This window comes from Macaca thibetana, chromosome 1 (genome assembly GCF_024542745.1).
Source record: "Macaca thibetana thibetana isolate TM-01 chromosome 1, ASM2454274v1, whole genome shotgun sequence".
Lineage (NCBI taxonomy): Eukaryota > Metazoa > Chordata > Mammalia > Primates > Cercopithecidae > Macaca > Macaca thibetana.
Window position 1 is genome coordinate 32,134,731 of NC_065578.1, and position 17,177 is coordinate 32,151,907.

Sequence of the window (17,177 nt, forward strand, 5' to 3'; positions counted from 1 at the left end):
ATGTGTATCAAATATATCTCTTGGAGACACCCTCATTTCCAGGAGTCCCCAGCTGATGTAAATTAGGCCTCTAGAGTTACTTCCAGACACTTGGAAACTGTGAGTAAAGCCTGGGAAGTGGCCAGCATTTCTTGGAGCTGCTGCTGAGGCTGAGTGGGGGGAAGGTGGAATGCGCCATGGAGCGGGTGCTCCGACCCCAGAGGGAGAAGGCTGAGCAAAGACAGATCCACTGAGCCAAAATGAGAGGGCATGGTTTGAGGGCAGTCACAGGGATCTGAGAGGATGGGGGAGGGCTTGGGATACTCTAGTTTCAGAATCACCCCAGTCACTTCCCTGTCAACTGGGCTGCTCTCCATCAGCCAGTCAGAGACCCCTCCACCCACCCGTGCCAACAGCCCCTCCCCCATCCTTGTTCTCATCCCTCTTCCTAGAAACCCAGGCAAGTCAATGACTGAGGTGGTTCCCTCTCCCCTCACCCCAGCTCCAGGCTGTAGATGAAGATCCACCTGTGGTCTGCAGTCTAACCTCCCTCATTCTGCAGGTGAGGAAGCCGAGGATGTCTTAGGGTGTAAATAACAGAAAGCCAACACCAGTCCAGGGCTCCCAGGGGTGCTGGGCTCCCTGCACACTGCAGAGAGCGCCCAGTGGCCTGGGAGACACAGTAGCAAATGGAAGAAGCTGCTTCCCTCATTTCTGCTTGCCAGCATAATTTCACAAGCCTCTGACTCTGTGACCATGTGCAGCTCTCTGGAGGGATGCTTTGGAGACAAGACAGAGTAGTGGGCATGGCCCCCTACGTCTCTTGCCTGAGTCACTATATTCCTTAAAAGATAATTGAACCTAGTCCTTGCCTTTTCCTGTACAGAAGATAGCGTCTGATGGTTTTCATGATTATGCCTCTGTAATCTATAGCCCAGACACACTCTTACATGCAAACGTTGATGTGACTCTGCTTTAATGTTACTTCTGAGCAAATGAGATGTGGTTTTGCATGTACTAAACCTCCACCACCTGTATATAAGCAGTGGGCTAAAATACTGTCCTGAGGCTGCCTGATAGAACCGCTCTAAAGGGCCGCTGCTGGGCTCTAGGCCTATCTATAGTACTCAGTAAGACTTCTAAGTAAAGTGAACCTGAATTCTTTAAAAGCTTGATATTTCTTCTTTAGTCGACAGTCTTTTCCACTTAAGTGTGCACAGCCCATGTGTCCACAGGCAGAGCCTGTCCTACCTCCCAGCCAGGATGCTTCCCCATCAGTCACAGGTGGGATAGACCTCAGGACTGTCCTGGCCTAGGCGGTCCCTTACCCGTCATAGACCATAAGGAGAAAGACTACTTAGGTCAGAGCCAGTCCAGAGGTTCAGGAAACCCACACAGCTCCAGCCACTGACTCTGGGAGGCAGCTGGGGGCATAGGGTAGGGCCTCCTTAAGTGCACTGCACTTTATAGCTTACCAATAAATCATGTGAAATCGGTGTTATTATCCTCATCTTCCATGTGGGAAAACAGTCCCAGAGAGGGTGGTCCTTTTTCTAAAGTCACACAGTGATGGAGCCTGGACTTGAGCTGAGGTCTGTGTGGTTCCCGAGACCAGGCTCTTGCCACTGCCCCATGAGCTGCCCACTGCCTGCTCCCAAGACTACCACCACCTGTCCTCCAGGTAAGGACTGACAGCCCTCCCGGGCTGGTAAGTTTTTGGACAGGTTTGCGGTGTGGCGCTTGCCAGCATGGGATATGGGACTCCAGGTAAGTCATGGCTTCTCTCTGAACCCCATTTTTCCTCCTCTGTAAAATGAGCATAATACCATTTACCCAGCCGGGCTGCTTTGTGGATTAGCTCTGCTCGTGTGTGTGCACTGCCTGGGACAGAGCTGGGTGGGCCTGTGTGTTTGTCAGAATGAGTGGAACTGGCTACTGACATCTGTAACTTTAATACAAATTGATCATAACTCATAAAACGGGCAACATTTTAAATAAAAATACTTCTGGGGTGGCCCAGATTCTGGTAGTTGAAGGGGTGGGGTAGGGCTGACAATTCCTCTTGCCCAAGGGAGGCCCCGGCAGGTGGGGGGCTGCCACTGTAAGAACCCCCTATGTTTAGCTCTTCTGGCTACCTTGGGATGGTGTGTTCAGAGACCCCAAGTGCAGAATCGAGGCCCCAGAACTAGAAAGAAAAGTCAAGGCCGGGGAGTTTTAGGCTGAGTCTTGCAGCCCACTCCTCCAGTTCCCACCTCTGGGCAGGGACAGAACCAAGGGGCAGGACAACCCTAGATGTGGACTCCACCCTCTCCCGAGTTCTTCACAATTGGATGCTGTGGCAAAAAAACACAGGTGGGGCTTGCTCAGCCCACCTGAACTTCCTTCTAGTGAGCCTTTTTGTATGACTGAAGTTGGAAAGAGGAAAACGACATTTCCCAGACTCCCTTGCAGCCAAGGTTCTGGATCTGACTTAAGTTCCCCCAAACAGAATCTCTTGTAAAAATTTAGATTTGGGAACTGAGTGAAGTGGGAGAGGGGCAGGCCTCAGGACATCCATTGGCTGGCACGGACCGTGGCAGAGGGAGCCTAGTTCTGCAGTCAGCAGCTTTCTGGCGCAGTGGCTTCCTGCAGATGGGGTCAGCTTTCCTGGTCACAACAGACATGATGAATCTGGCGCTGGGAGTCGTTCCTGGAAATTCAGCAGAGTCTGCTTCTCCAGCTCTTCCAACAATGTTGCAAGCCACCAGGGGCCAGGTAATAAATCCTTGCCTAATTAAACCAGCTACAAGTGGCTCTTGTTTTCTGCAGCAGGATCCTAACTGAGATAGATGCCAAGTCTGACGAGAGGTCCCAGCCAACAGCCCCTCCCAGTGCTTGGGTCCTAATTACAACAACAGCTTCTGGAAGCCTCCTGCACCCTAGCAGGTCACAGAGGCTTGGCTGAAGAGGGTTGGCTGGACTCTTGTTCAGAGCTGCTGGGGACCTCGATCATCCAGGGAGGCTTGTGCTGCAGTTGCTTTTAGGCTAATGGGCTCTGCATCAGCTTTGGGTATACTCTCATCCTGACCTTGGGCCTGTGCGCAGGAAGGTGGTGGCACATGACTGTAATGTGTGGACTTAACTACCAGGTGCCTTCCACAGGCCACAGCATCATCATTGACCAGCAGATCGGTGGGAAAAGTAGGAACCATATAGTTCTTGGTGTGGGGGTGGCAGGAGAGGTTGGTTCTCAGGCAACCCTAGGACACTACCTGTGTCCACTGTGGACTGGGGTCAAGGGTAAATGGCCCATCACTAGCTTGGTCAGGGGCAAGTCTTAGGCCATGGGACATAAGAGGGTGCTGTGTGTCTTTCGGGCTGCCAACTACTGGCCATGCTCTGACACTTCCTGAGGCCAGGGCTGGGCAGGAGGGAGACACTGGAAGGTAGTCCCCTGCCCCTGAGAGGATGGGTCTGAGGGTTGGGCAGGGGTTGCCCTGAGGAGAAGCCATGTCACATCCTTGGATCAAAGCTGTATCCCCATCAAGGTCAGAGCTACAGAACATCGATGCTGGAAGAGAGTTTAGGAAATAGGGAATGCAACCTCCATTTTACAGACAGGGACATGGAGACTGGAGGGTAAACAACTGGCCTGAGGTCTCCAGTGGCCACTGTGGGCCGTAGTCCAGGTCTTCCATCTCCTGGGCAGGGCTCTTGCAGGTGGCAGTGGCCCTAGGAGGCTGTGGTCTGCTTCGGCCTGGACTAGATGCGGACGGTGTTGATCCGCAGCGGCTGAACGTTCTTGCCATTGGCGTGGCTCTGGCCAGGGCTGAAGTAAGAGCAGAGCTTGCCAGGGAACTTCTCGCGGAAGGTGTAGAGCCAGGACATGTCATCAGCATTGTAGAAGATGAGTAAGCCTTGATCGTAGTCCAGGAAGACGCCCACCTTGTCAAGCTTGTCCCGGACGTTGAGCCGCGTCCAGGGCTCCGTGCAGGCGCTGTACTGGTTGCCATCGTGCATCACGATGCAGTAGAAGCCGCGGCTGGGCTGGATCTGGATGCTGCCCTTGCGGCTTGCAGCTTCGTGCGCCAGCCCGATCACCCACTGGGTCTTCTCTGCCACCACCACCTCCCAGTAGTGGACGCCACTACTGAAGGCTTCAGAACCCAGCACCGACACCTCCACATCGAAGCGCTTTGGTGAGTCCTGCAGCGGCTGTGGGTGCAGGTTGCCGTAAGCCACAATGGTGCAGTCGTCCGACAGGATCAGGCGCTGGTGGGCTGTGCCTGGGTCCAGGGTTAGGGCGGCTGGCACTGTGGGGGGTGGAGGAGGGAGAGAAGATGAGTGGGGAGAAGGCTGTGGACCTACCATGCAGTGCCTTCCTGAGGGCAGAGTTCTGGTTGGTACGTAGGAGGCCTCTGACCTGCTGTGTGACCTCAAATACAAGGGTGCCCTCTCTGGGCCTCATCTTCCTCCTCTGTAAAATGGAAGGGTGGTGGTTAAGGTCCTTCCAGATATTATCTGCAGGGGAGCAGGGGCTACAGCTGCTTGTTCACTGCCGGATGCCCAGGGCGAAGCACATAGTGGGCACTGGCAAATGTTTGTTGAATTAACCAGAATGAGGCCTAGAATTGGGGAATTTTAGAGCTGGGAGGGAGCTTCCAGATGATCCAGTTGCTACTGCTCCCCTAGGGGGAATGGGGAAATTTGTGAGTGTGTTCAGGTCGTCTTAACGACAGCTGGGATCCAGGGATGCTAAAGACCACGAAATGGACAGGACAGTTCTGCAAAGGGAATTTCTGCCCCACACCTTCCCTGACTCCCAGTGATTTCCACATGTCCCAGCAGACATTCATGTGGATGAAAAATCTTTTTTATAAGGATCAGAAACTATAACCTAGTTCCATTTCATGTATAAACATGAAATAATTTTTTGCAGTTTTAATATACCCTGAATATTTCAGAATGCAACCACCGTGTAAATGAAGGGAAGGCTGCATCTGTTTTGTTTGGAACTTCCCTAAGAAATGTTTGTTTTGTTGGAAAATACATCCCTAAGGACAGCACCACTGACCGAGACAACCTACCTGTATAGGCATTTGAGGCAGGATGGTGTTTTACCTATGACGAGAGGACCTGGCTACTTTGCTATGTTTTCTAGTGTGATTGTGGGTGAGCATCTACATGTTGACATACAAAATATTTGATTATTAATAATTTCCTTCTATTTTCCTTTATATTAATAGTCAGAGTATGTATATATGTACATATACACACACAACACTTGAAACTGTGAAAAGGTTACACTTGAAATTGTAAAAAGGTTATATTATCTTTGAGATATTACAAATGATTTGTTAGGAAAAGTAGACAATGGGTCTGAAAAGATTGAAAACCATGAATTCTAGGCCACCTCTTCCATTTGACAGATGAGGAAACGGAGACCCAGAGGGGAGACATGACAAACTTAGATCATCCTGCAAATATTGGCAGAGCCAGGACTAACCAAGGCCGTCTGCAGTCTAGCTCCAGTCCTTTCTCCCAGCCAGCCTCTCACTTCTGCCCCTACCCGACTCAGGTCCGAAGCTTCTGCTCACATGGTTCCCTCCACCTCCTCCTCTCTGCTTGTTGTAACCATCCCCAGAGGCTCAATTCAAAAGGCCCACCCTGTGGGAAGCCTTCCTGGTCGCCCAGCAGATGTGCTCATTCTGTCCTCTGAAATTCCTTTTTCTTCTTCTTTGTGTTATTTATTTATTTATTTATTTATTTTGGAGACAGAGTCTTGCTGTATCCCCCAGGCTGGAATGCAGTGGCGTGATCTTGGCTCACTGCAACCTTCACCTCCCAGGTTCAAGTGATTCTCCTGCCTCAGTCTCCTGAGTAGCTGGGATTATAGGCACCCGCCACCACGCCCGGCTAATTTTTTGTATTTTTAGTAGAGATAGGGTTTCGCCATGTTGGCCAGGCTGGTCTTGAACTCCTGACCTCAGGTGATCTGCCCACTTCGGCCTCCCAAAGTGCTGGGATTACAGGTATGAGCCACCGTGCTGGCTTCTTCTTTTTTAAAAAAATAGAAGACAGGGTGTCACTCTGTCACCCATGCTGGAGTGCAGTAGTATCATCATAGCTCATTGGAGCCTCCAACTCCTAGGCTTAAGTGATCCTCCTGCCTCAGCCTCTTGAGTAGCTGAGACTATAGGCATGCATCACTATGCAGAGCTAATTTTTAAATTTTTCATAGAGATGAGGTTTCGCTACGTTGGCCAGGCTGGTCTCGAACTCCTGGCCTCAAGTGATCCTGCTGCCTCAGCCTCTCACAGTGCTGGGATTATAGGTGTGAGCCACCGTGCCTGGCCTGAAATTCTTTAGCTTTATTTGTGCCCTGCTACTGGCATGCGGTATTATCTTCTGTGATCACATTTTGCCCTATTTCCCCAATTGCACCAAAGGACTGTGTACTATCTAACTGGGCTCTCCCTTGTATGTCCAGAGCCCAGCCCAGGGCCTGGCATGTGGCAGGTTTCCGGAAAGACTCACCAAATTAAACCGGCTGTGTTTGTGTTGGGCAGGTGGCATGGGCTGCATCACCTGGTTCTGGGCTGGCCACACCGGCTTAGCAGGTCTGACTCTAAAAATTTCATGAACTCTTGTTAAGACCTCTGTTTACTCTCTGCTCCCTGAGGGAGCTGATAACCAGCCAGAGGAGAAGGAGGAACCTGGGATTGGCTTTCCTTAGCCTGAGTGACCGTTTCCAGGCAAGAGCAAGACAGAGGTGAGGAAAAGTGGGAAGAAGGAATGTTGCCTCCGTTCCTTGGGGGTCTTGGACATCCAGCTCTCTGGCTCTTTTCTTATCTGGCAAAGTGGGGACGTGGTTATGCTTGGCGGGAGCATTCCCCCTACTTCAGTTGCCTCTGTTGGCTGCATTCACGCACAGAAATAAGATGCCTCAATGATGGGGACTGTCTCCAACAGGGAGCCACATCCAGTCCCTGAACTGTGCCTCTGTTCATATACCCACTGGACCGCTGACCTGTATCAAGTTCCTTCCATGGTCTTTGCCAGGAGTAAGTTTAGTTTTGCATTTTACCCTCTTTGTTTCTGTCCTTTGGACTTAGAGGGCTGTATGGAAGTAATTAGCCCTGTGAATAGAGGGGTCAATGGAAACACAATCCTCTGTCCAGGGACATAGAAGACGGGGAGCCAAGAGAAGACGGACACTGATGTTTCATCCTGTGGTCTGACTGGCCACAGGCAGCTTGTCAAAACCAGGGGGCCCCTGCCCGGTAGAATGTGGGGAATTCCCACAGTGGGGTTGGGAAGTGGGAGTGGGAAGGAGCTGTAGGAGGAGTGTGTGGTAGGGGGAAGAGCTAGGGCGAGAAGAGGAATGTAATCAGACATAGGTGGGCCACCCCTATGACAGTGGTGTGGATTCCACTCAGGTGTGGCGGCGGAGGGGCAGAAGAGCGATGCACCGTGCCCAGGCATGAAGAGCAGCAGTTCAGAGTGCTGGGGGAATCCAGGCATAATATCTAAGGCGCCCGGGTGATTTGAGACCAGCTACAGGCAGCAACCAAGGCTCAGGGCAGAAGGACTGGTGAGGAGCAGGCATGAGGGCTCAGCCTCAGACTTGTAGCTTATGTAGGGCAAGGTGGGCCACTTGTGGTGCCACTGATGAGTGGGAGGGTATCCTAGGAGGGAGATAAGGGAGCTCTCAGTGGGTCTGAGACCAGCAGACAAAGATGAGCCTGCAGATTGGAGGAAATCCTGACCCACCGAATGCCAGCCCTGGCGAGTGGACCTGCCCTGCTTGAAGCCCAGGGGACAGGATGGGTACAGGGCCTGCCACTCACTGGGCTGGCCTAGGGGCAGGGCATACCACTCTGTTAGGCAGGGGGTGTGGCCTGACTCTTAGGAGGCTTCTATACCCCAAGGGGTGAGGCTGGGCAGGGCCTGGCACCCTGGCTGGAGCCACCTCCAAGGCCTTGCATGCATCATTAACACAGGGTCTTGGCTCCTGGGGCTCCCTCCCTGAGGCTAGGGCTAACAGGAATAACAACCTTCAGACCAGAGAGGGACCTGGAAGGGGCATGGCAATACTTCTTCCCCCTCTGAGCAGTCAGTCCCTCCATCTGTCCCTCATCCCCAGGAGGTGACGGGCCCTGCGAAACAAGTGTAGTCCCCGGGGGCTCACTATTCTACAGGTCAGAGCTCATTTCTAAGTCCCGGGACACCAAGATTTATAAAAACAAAAAGCCAGACACTGAGGCAGCCCATCTGGTCTCCAGGTGTGTTCTCCATTTATTTAAGCCTCTCTGAGACCTTGAGGTCAAAGGCATTCAGGAAGGATCATGAACTGTGGAGGTCCCAGGAGATGTTTCCCGGCCACCACCGAGCAATCACATTCTGCCCAAGCAGCGGAGAAAGCCCTCCCGGGGCACAGCCCAGCACAGCTGCTTGGCAGTGAGTGGATTGTGTTTCTTTGTTCTCAAGAACAGAGGCTCCGAGCATGCAGAGGCCTGACAGAACATGAAAGGCTGGCTGTCAGCGTTTTCCTCTGGCCAGGCCTTTAAAAAACCTGGTTTCTTAGTCCCTCAGATGTACAGGGAAGGCATGTGCAAAAACATTCTCACACTTACTAGCTCATTGGAGCACCACGACAGTCCCAGGGGCACAAATTGTTCTAGCCATTTTTCAGAGGAGGAGACTGAGGCTCCAAGGAGACGACTCTGAGGTAAGTGGCTTGCTCGAGCTGCCACTTGGGGAGGAAGCAGAGTTGGAACTTGAGCTGAGGTCTTTTCGCATCATGCTCTTTCCAGCATGTGGCCCCAGAAAGCCTGTTCAGCAAGATGGGAAGCCGGGTGCGGCGGCTCATGCCTGTAATCCCAGCACTTTGGGAGGCCGAGGCAGGTGGATCACCTGAGGTTGGGAGTTCGAGATCAGGCTGACCAACATGTAGAAACCCTGTCTCTACTAAAAATACAAAAAATTAGCTGGGCATGGTGGAACATGCTTGTAATCCCAGCTACTTGGGAGGCTGAGGCCAGAGAATTGCTAGAACCCGGGAGGCGGAGGTTGTGGTGAGCCGAGATCGCACCACTGTACTTCCAGCCTGGGCAACAAGAGCGAAAAGAAAAAAAAAAAAAAAAAGAAAAAAAAAAGACTGGGGAACCATCTGTCGATTCGTGACAATAATAATAAACAGACAGGAATCAAGTACTTACTAAGTGTTACAGGATCATTATTACAAACAAATACTTTAATCTGCACAGCTACCCTGGGAGAGAAATGCAACTACCCTTGTTTTACAGATGAGGAAACTGGGGCTCAGAGAGGGGAGAGAATTGCCCTGGGTCACACAGCTAGGCAGGGAATGCGCTGCGACTCAAAATGACTGGATTCAGATTAACAAGGGAAGGGGAGCGAGCAGCCCAGGAAGGGGAGGAGGCAGGAGCAAGGCAGGCTGCTCCTGGTGTCCTTGGGACAATGGGCTGCCTGGCCTGGCTGGGGAGGCCGTTTGTGCCTGGGAGTTGGGAGATTTAGACCAGGTAGGTAGGAAGGTCACAGTTGGAGGAGAGCTTCCTAATGTTAGGCTGGGGGTGGGACAGGGGGGTGGGAGGTGGGGGAGAGTGGAAGTGCCAGAGCAGGGGAGTGACAGGTGCTGGATGGGGTTCGCAGGTGACCCAATAGGAAGCCTGAGCCGGAGGGGAGGGGCAGGCAGGAAGCTGCTAGAATCCATGGGCTAGGTCCCTGGAGGCACCCCTCCCATCTGGACATAAAGGGCTTTGGTGCTGGCAGAGGAGCCAGAGTGACTTCACAGGCCCCACAGACAAAGGAAGGGGCCCAGCCAACCAGGCAGCTGCTCTTTGAACTCCGCAGGGGCCTCTGCTCTGGGCAGGATGTTGGAGCACAGGCTGTTCCTCCCTCAGCCCCTCTCTGGCAGGCAGCTTTCTCTGGGGCAGTGGTTCTCAGCTGGGCCAATTTTGCTTCCCAGGGACATTTGGCAAAGTCCGGAGACATTTTTGGTTGTTACAACTGAGTGGGGTGGCTACCGGCATCTAGTGGGTAGAGGCCAGGGATGCCACTAAACATCCTGCAGTGCACAAGGCGGGGCCCTGCAACAAGGAATGGTCCAGCCTCCGGTATCAATGGGGCTGAGGTTGAGAAACCCTGCACTGGGGTGACGGCAAGTTCCACATCCCTTTGCTCACTTGTGAGGGAGTTGAGAAGGGAACGCTAGCATCCCTGTTTCACAGAGGAAGAAGCTAAAGCTCAGAGGAGGCAGTGATTTGTCCCAGGCTGTGCAGCAAGTTTCTTCAGTCAACAAATATTTACCAAGCACCTACTTTATGCGAGGCACTATTCTAGAAACAGAACTGGGACTAGGACCCATTCATTTTTTAGGCATTCATTGACAAACATTTGCTGTGCTGGCTGCTGGGAGTGAATCAGACCTGGCCCCTGACCCTCAGAGTTCACAGTCTAGAGAGTGAGACAGCCACACAGACAATGACAAGACAGTGAGACTAGGTAAGACCAGGTTGCCTTTGAGAAATCTGGGAAGGCTTCTCAGAGGAAGTGTTTATAAACTAAGATGCCAAGGAGAGTAAGAGTTGGCCACCAAAGGCTAAGGATTGTGTGGAGGGCTTTAGCCAAAGGGAACGGCATGTGCAAACGTGTAGATGAGGGAGAATATGGCTCATTTAAGATCTGAAGATGGGCAGGGTGTGGTGGCTCACGCCTGTAATACCAGCACTTTGGGAGGCTGAGACTAAGTTCTAGGAGGCAAAAGCACATCCAAGGCTCCGATTCCCTCCCCAGTCACTGACCCAGGAGAGCCCTGGAGCGCCTGGGGAGCCTTCTAGCCTCAGCTGCCACCTGCTCCACGTCTGTCACAGCTCGGAGAGGCAGTCCAGGTACCTCAGCCTGGCATTCAAGGCTGTATAGGATCTGGGGCCTGCCAGGTTCTCATTCTCTCTTCCATTATCTTGCTCAGCTATAGGAACCATCTTTAGATCTTTTTTTTTTAAATTAAACTAAAAAAAAATTTTTTTTTGAGGCCAGGTGCGGTGGCTTACACCTGTAATCCCAACACTTTGGGAGGTCAAGGTGGGCAGATCACAAGGTCAGGAGTTCAAGACCACCCTGGCCAACATGGTGAAACCCCGTCTCTACAAAAAATACAAAAATTAGCTGGGCGTGGTGGTAGGTGCCTGTAGTCCCAGCTACAGTGGGGCTTTGGTGCCCACTTATTCTACTTTCTCTGGGCTCTTGGAGATGAACTGTCTGGGCTCCCAGCAGAAGCTGGCTCTCAGCCATGCAGCAGATCGCAGTCAAGGCTGGGCAGCAGTCAAGGCTGTCACTCCTGCAACTCCCTCTCCTACATCCTTAATTCTGTCCCCTCTACTGGATCTTTCCAATAATCTCACCGATATGCTGTATTTCTTCTATCATAAAAAACAGCACTACTGCATTCTCTCTCCTTCGCTTGAGTAAAACTCCTTTAAAGCATTGCCTCCACCTCTCTTGGACCAGCTCCAACCAGGCTTTGGCCCCTATTGCTCCACCCAGCCAGCTCTCATCAAGGCCACCAATGACTTCCTTGTTGCTAAACCTGGAGAATAGTCTGTTCTGAGTTCTCCCACGCTTGGCTCAGCAGCCTTTGTCACCATTAGCCACTCTCTCCTGGAAACGCTTCTTCCAGGCTTCGAGGACATACCTGGGTTGCCCTCCTATCCCTCCGACTACTCCTTCTAGGTCTCCTTGGCTGAGTGCCCCTCCTGTCCCTGACTTCTAGGAGTGTCCCGGGGCTCCTGATGTTAGGGCAGCACTCTGTCTTTTCTATCTACCCCCACTTCCTAGGTGATCTTGTCCAGGCTCATTAAATGCTGTCCATATGCTAATGATGCCAGTGCTGACCTTCCTCTTGTATTGCTGGCTTGTCATCCCTACTGCATTTTCAACATCAGCGCTGAAATATCTAATTGGCATCACCAACCTTACAGGCTTACAACTTCATCCTTTTAGTCACTTTGGCTGAAATAATTGCTATCTCCCTTGTCTTCTTTCTTTCACGCCTGGATTTGCTAATCCACTAGCAAATCCTGTTGGTTGTCACTACAAAATATGTCCTAAATCCTACCCCTTACCACCCCCTCCACTACAATCACCCTGCTTCACACCCACATCACCTCTTGCCTGGATTACCCAGTGGTCTCCTAACCCATTTCCCAGCCCCCATCCTTCACCCGCTTCAGTCTATTCTCAACCCACTAGCCAGAGGGATCCTTAAAAAACTTAAACCAGCTCACGTCACTTCACTGCTCCAAGACCTCCACTGGCTCTCATCTCACTCAGCATAAAATCCAAAGTTCTCACAATGACCTACAGACCCTCGTGGTCTGGCCACTGCTACCTTCTCAATCTCTTCACCTCCACCCTCCTTCTCACTCTTCTCCCTCCAGCCACATTAGCCTCCTTGCTCTTCCTGCCTTGGAAACAGAGTGAGACTGGTGAGAGTGAGATGTGCTCCTGCCTCAGGGCCTTTGCACTTGCTGTTCCCAGGCCAGGAACACTCTTCCTCCAGATACCTACGTGGCTCACTCTCCTTCAGCCCTTGACTCTAATGCCGCCTTCTCGGTGCACGCTGGTTCCTGGACCACCTGTCTAAAATCTGCATCCTGTCTCACCTTTCCCAGCCCCCTTCCTTATTTATTTGTCAGTATCTAATTGCTCTGTATTTTCCTGAATTACTTTTGTCTACTTTCTCTCTCACACCCTAGGATGTAAGATGTGTGAGGGCAGGGATTTTTACCTGTTTTGCTCACTGTGGTGTCTCCAGCACCTAGAACAGTTCCTGGTGTGAACTGTTATATACCCCACTGTATAGAAGGAGCCTATGAAGTGTCCAGGCCTCAGTCATTTCATCTGGAGAATGGGTTTGCTAATGGAACCTACCTCATGGTTTTTTTTTTCCCTTTTTTTTCCGAGATGGAGTCTTGCTCTGTTGCCCAGGCTGGAGTGCAGTGGCTCAATCTCAGCTCACTGCACCCTCTGCCTCCTGGATTCAAGCAATTCTCCTGCCTCAGCCTCTCGAGTAGCTGGGATTACAGGTGTGTGCCACCACACTCAGCTAATTTTTATATTTTTAGTAGAGACAGGGTTTCACCATGTTGACCAGGCTGGTCTCAAACTCCTGACCTCATGATCCACCTACCTCAGCCTCCCAAAGTGCTGGGATTACAGGTGTGAGCCACCACGCCCGGCCATCTCATGGAGTTTTACGAAGGTTCACTGAGCTGAGTGATTGTGCAGGTGCCCAGGACAGGTCCCAGAACACACTAGGTGCTCCGCAAGGCACTCTGCTCATGGACAAGATCAGGGAGGTAAACACAACTGCCCCATGCTGTGTTTAGGACAGAGGGCTGGGCTGCGCTGGGACCATGATAACCCACGCCTTACCTGGGTGGATGTCCTGGAACAAGGACTTCCAGATGGTGTACTGCAGGGGGCCTGTGTACTTGGAAGTCGGGAAGTCTTCATACGTGAGGTTGGTCTCATGGATTTTTCCCTTGAGCCTGGAAGGAGAGCAGGAAAGGAGGCTGCACCAGGGACTAGATTCCTGCCCCAATGCCAGGGGCCCTGCAGCCACCTTCAGGGCAGCTGGCATAGGACGTGATCATGAGTGAGAAGTCTGTGGGACTCAGATTCAAGTGCCTGCTTGTGCTGCTTCTGGCCTCTCTAACCATTCCCTCAGTCTTCTCATCTTTAAAATGGGTGCTATGCTAGCATCAGCCTTCTAGGCTTTTTGTGAGAATTACGTGGCATAACATATACAGATGCTCAGCACAGTGCTTGGCTCATGATCAACGCCAAATTCATGATCTTAGCAATCAGCGTTGATCACCGACAAACCAATGACTAAGTGTTACTACTACTAAGGGAAGCTTTAGGGTCACAGAGACCTAGGCTTGAATCCTGGGTTCAAGAAATTCTCCTGCCTCAGCCTCCTGAGTAGCTGGGACTACAGGCGCCCGCCACCACACCCGGCTAATTTTTGTATTTTTTTTTAGTAGAGACGGGGTTTCACCATGTTGGTCAGGCTGGTCCTGAACTCCTGATCCACCCACCTCGGCCTCCCAAAGTGCTGGGATTACAGGCATGAGCCACCGCACCCAGCAGGAGCCTCAGTTTCTACATGCATGAAATGATGATGACAGTGGTAACTACTTTCAAAGGGACTGAGAGGGTTACAGTATATAAAGCCTTTATATAATATCATGTAATGCCAACATTATCATAAATAAAATAATATCTAATATATTTATATTATATGATTGTAAACACTATTAAATGTTACCTACTATCTATAATGTATACAGAATATATTACATATATAATAATGTAAACACATGAAGTCTTTATTCCCAGATCCTTTCTCTCCTGCACCCCTAGAGCCAACACAGCAGGGTCAAAGTGGCTGCCCTCTAGATGGTTTTCAAACTGTGTCCCTCACCATTGCTGCTGCTCCTCTAGTTCAAGCCTCATTGGCTTCATACTCAAGGCTTCATGCTCCTACCCATAGCAGACGTCCCATAAATATTTGATGAAGATTTGAATGAAAGAATTCTCTGCTAAGGATCCCACCTGCCTCCACTCCCATTGCCCAGCATGGGTTGAGGAGGGGACGGTCAGCCGGGGAGGGCCCCTGGCAGGTGGCACTTACCGCTCGGACAGTGAGGCCACCCCGGCCAGGAAGGTGTGCCGGTCGGTTTCGGCCAGCCGCTCCTGCAGGATCTGGGCTCCCTCCTGCACCTTGCGCAGCTGCTGGCTGTAGCGCTGGACTTTCTGCTCGATGTCAGTCAGCGTGCGGGCCGTGTCTGCCTCCAGCTCCTCCAGCATGGCCTTCTGGCGCTCGCGCAGCAGCCGGTGCAGCCGCTCGAAGGCCTCGCCGATAGTGGTCCGCAGGCTCTTGGTGGAAGACTGTGGGGGACAGTCGTCAGGGGTTATGGCTGGGGGAGCAGATGGAGTGATCTCTGGGTGAGAGGAGGAAATTGAGAGCCTTGACACGTAGAGAGGAAAGGGTGGGAAAGGGCACACGTAGTGGGGGGAATGTCACATGCAAAGGCATGGTGGTAGGAAAGGATGGGCATGTTCTATGTGGTCCATTAAATAGCTAATGAAATGGCCCAGGTGAGAAAATGAGGCTTGAACTAGAGGAGCAGCAGCAATGGTGAGGAACACGGTTTGAGAAACATCTAGAGGGCAGCCTCTTTGACTCTGCTGTGTTGGCTAGAGGGGTACAGAAGAGAAAGGAGCTGGGGATAATGCCCAGGTTTCTGGCTTGGGGGTAGGAGGGATGAGGGAGCTGGAGTGAGGGCTAGGGGGCAGGGTGAAGATATTCTCTCAGGGACATAGTGAAGTCTTTATTATTATTTTTTTACTTTTATTATTATTATTTTTTTGAGATGGAGTTTTGCTCTTGTCACCCAGGCTGGAGTGCAATGGTGTGATCTCGGCTCACTGCAACCTCTGCCTCCTGGGTTCAGGCGATTCTCCAGCCTCAGCCTCCCTAGTAGCTGGGATTACAGGAGTCTGCCACTATGCCTGGATAATTTTTGTATTTTTAGTAGAGATGGGGTTTCACCATGTTGGCCAGGCTGGTCTCAAACGCCTGACCTTAGGTGATGTGCCCATCTTGGCCTCCCAAAGTGCTGGGATTACGGGCGTGAGCCATTGCGCCCAGCTGAAGTCTTTATTTTAAAAAAATCATTCATGGGGCTCATTCAGAGGGCTCAAGGAAAGATGACAAGGAGATCACATACATCAAAGAGCTTTGTAAATTGCAACGTGCTGAGAAAACCTTGGTGGTTACTCGCTGTGTCCCGTTACCTCTAGGACTCTCTGGCAAAGGAACAAGAACTGGTGTCTGTGGACAGGATCAGGGAGGTAAGCATGAACTTTCAGTTTTCTCTGCCCCCACGGGCGCTGTGAGGCTCAGGAAGGGTGAAGAAGTGAAGGGCACAGGTTTGGTGCCCGACAGCCCGCATAAGGATTCTAGCTCTGGGTCTCTAGCTGTGGCAACGTCAGTTGCCTAAGAGCTATGAACCTTAGTTTTCTTATCTGTGAAAGGGGTAACAAAACCTGCATTGTAGGATTGTGGTGAAGATGAAATGAGGAGGTGGTATGTGACACACCCCATGGCGCAGAGAAAGAGCCTGGTTATTGAAGAGTGCAATTCTAATAAGCGTTTCCTGGAAGTCTTCATTGAGAGCCAGCTTCTGAGCTGGGCCCTGAGGGATGGGCAGGATGTCAGTTGTGGGTGGGGGGAACAGGCAGAGGGAGCCGCCTGAGGAAGGGCTTAGCGTCAGGACGACACGGGCTACAGAAGTGCGGCCAGGCTGCAGCAGCATGTGGGGCCTGCCTCTGCAATTTTACTTTGTGGGATTCTGGCTGTGAGTTCATGGAGTCAGAAACCCCACTGTGTTCAGTGCCCAGGGCTCTGTGGGAGGCTCCACAAAGGCTCAATTAGGGCCTGTTCCCTCCCCGATGCGCGGCTGCTGGCCTGCAGGAAGAACTGCTGGCGGCGGGCCAGCCTCGCTGCGCATGCCCACCCAGAATGTCAGGCAGACAAAGGGGGGCGGAGGAGAGGCTGGGGATGCACAGCCAGGCTGCTGTGGCCTTCCTGAGCCCCCTCACCCGGGGAGGGTGGAGGCCTCTGCAGCGGCATGTTGCCGATGGGGAAGATGGGGTCCGGCATCCCTGCCCCGCCTGGAGCTGCCCTCCACAGGCGCCCAGACTCCACAGCTGCTCCTCTGGCTCCTCCTAGACCACTCTGCAGCAGCACTTAGCCCACTGGCCACCCTCTCCTAGTTGAAAGTTCTGCTTTGCCTCCCATCTCTGTGACTGCTGCCTCTCTGCCTCCCATGTTTCTCGGGGCTCATCCAGGTCAGCGCCTTCCATCCTCACCCTCTACACCTGCCCTCATTTTCTTTTTTTTTGAGACGGAGTCTCGCTCTGTCGCCCAGGCTGGAGTGCAGTGGCCGGATCTCAGCTCACTGCAAGCTCTGCCTCCCGGGTTCACGCCATTCTCCTGCCTCAGCCTCCCGAGTAGCTGAGACTACAGGCGCCCACCACCTCGCCCAGCTAGATTTTTATATTTTTTTAGTAGAGACGGGGTTTCACTGTGTTAGCCAGGATGGTCTCGATCTCCTGACCTCGTG

General features: G+C 52.1%; 1 protein-coding gene across 1 annotated transcript in view; it reads right to left on the reverse strand.

The window, feature by feature from the left end:
- Window positions 1–1,920: 1,920 nt before the first annotated feature.
- TRIM62 (tripartite motif containing 62) overlaps window positions 1,921–17,177 on the reverse strand; it is a 35,289-nt gene continuing 20,032 nt past the window's right edge. Inside the window, exons 3-5 of the mRNA XM_050795321.1 lie at window positions 14,681–14,937; window positions 13,417–13,532; window positions 1,921–4,271 (exon numbers count right to left, since the gene is read on the reverse strand). Coding sequence (XP_050651278.1) covers window positions 3,721–4,271; window positions 13,417–13,532; window positions 14,681–14,937 — 924 coding nt within the window. The 3' untranslated portion in view covers window positions 1,921–3,720. The remainder of the gene's footprint in view (window positions 4,272–13,416; window positions 13,533–14,680; window positions 14,938–17,177) is intronic.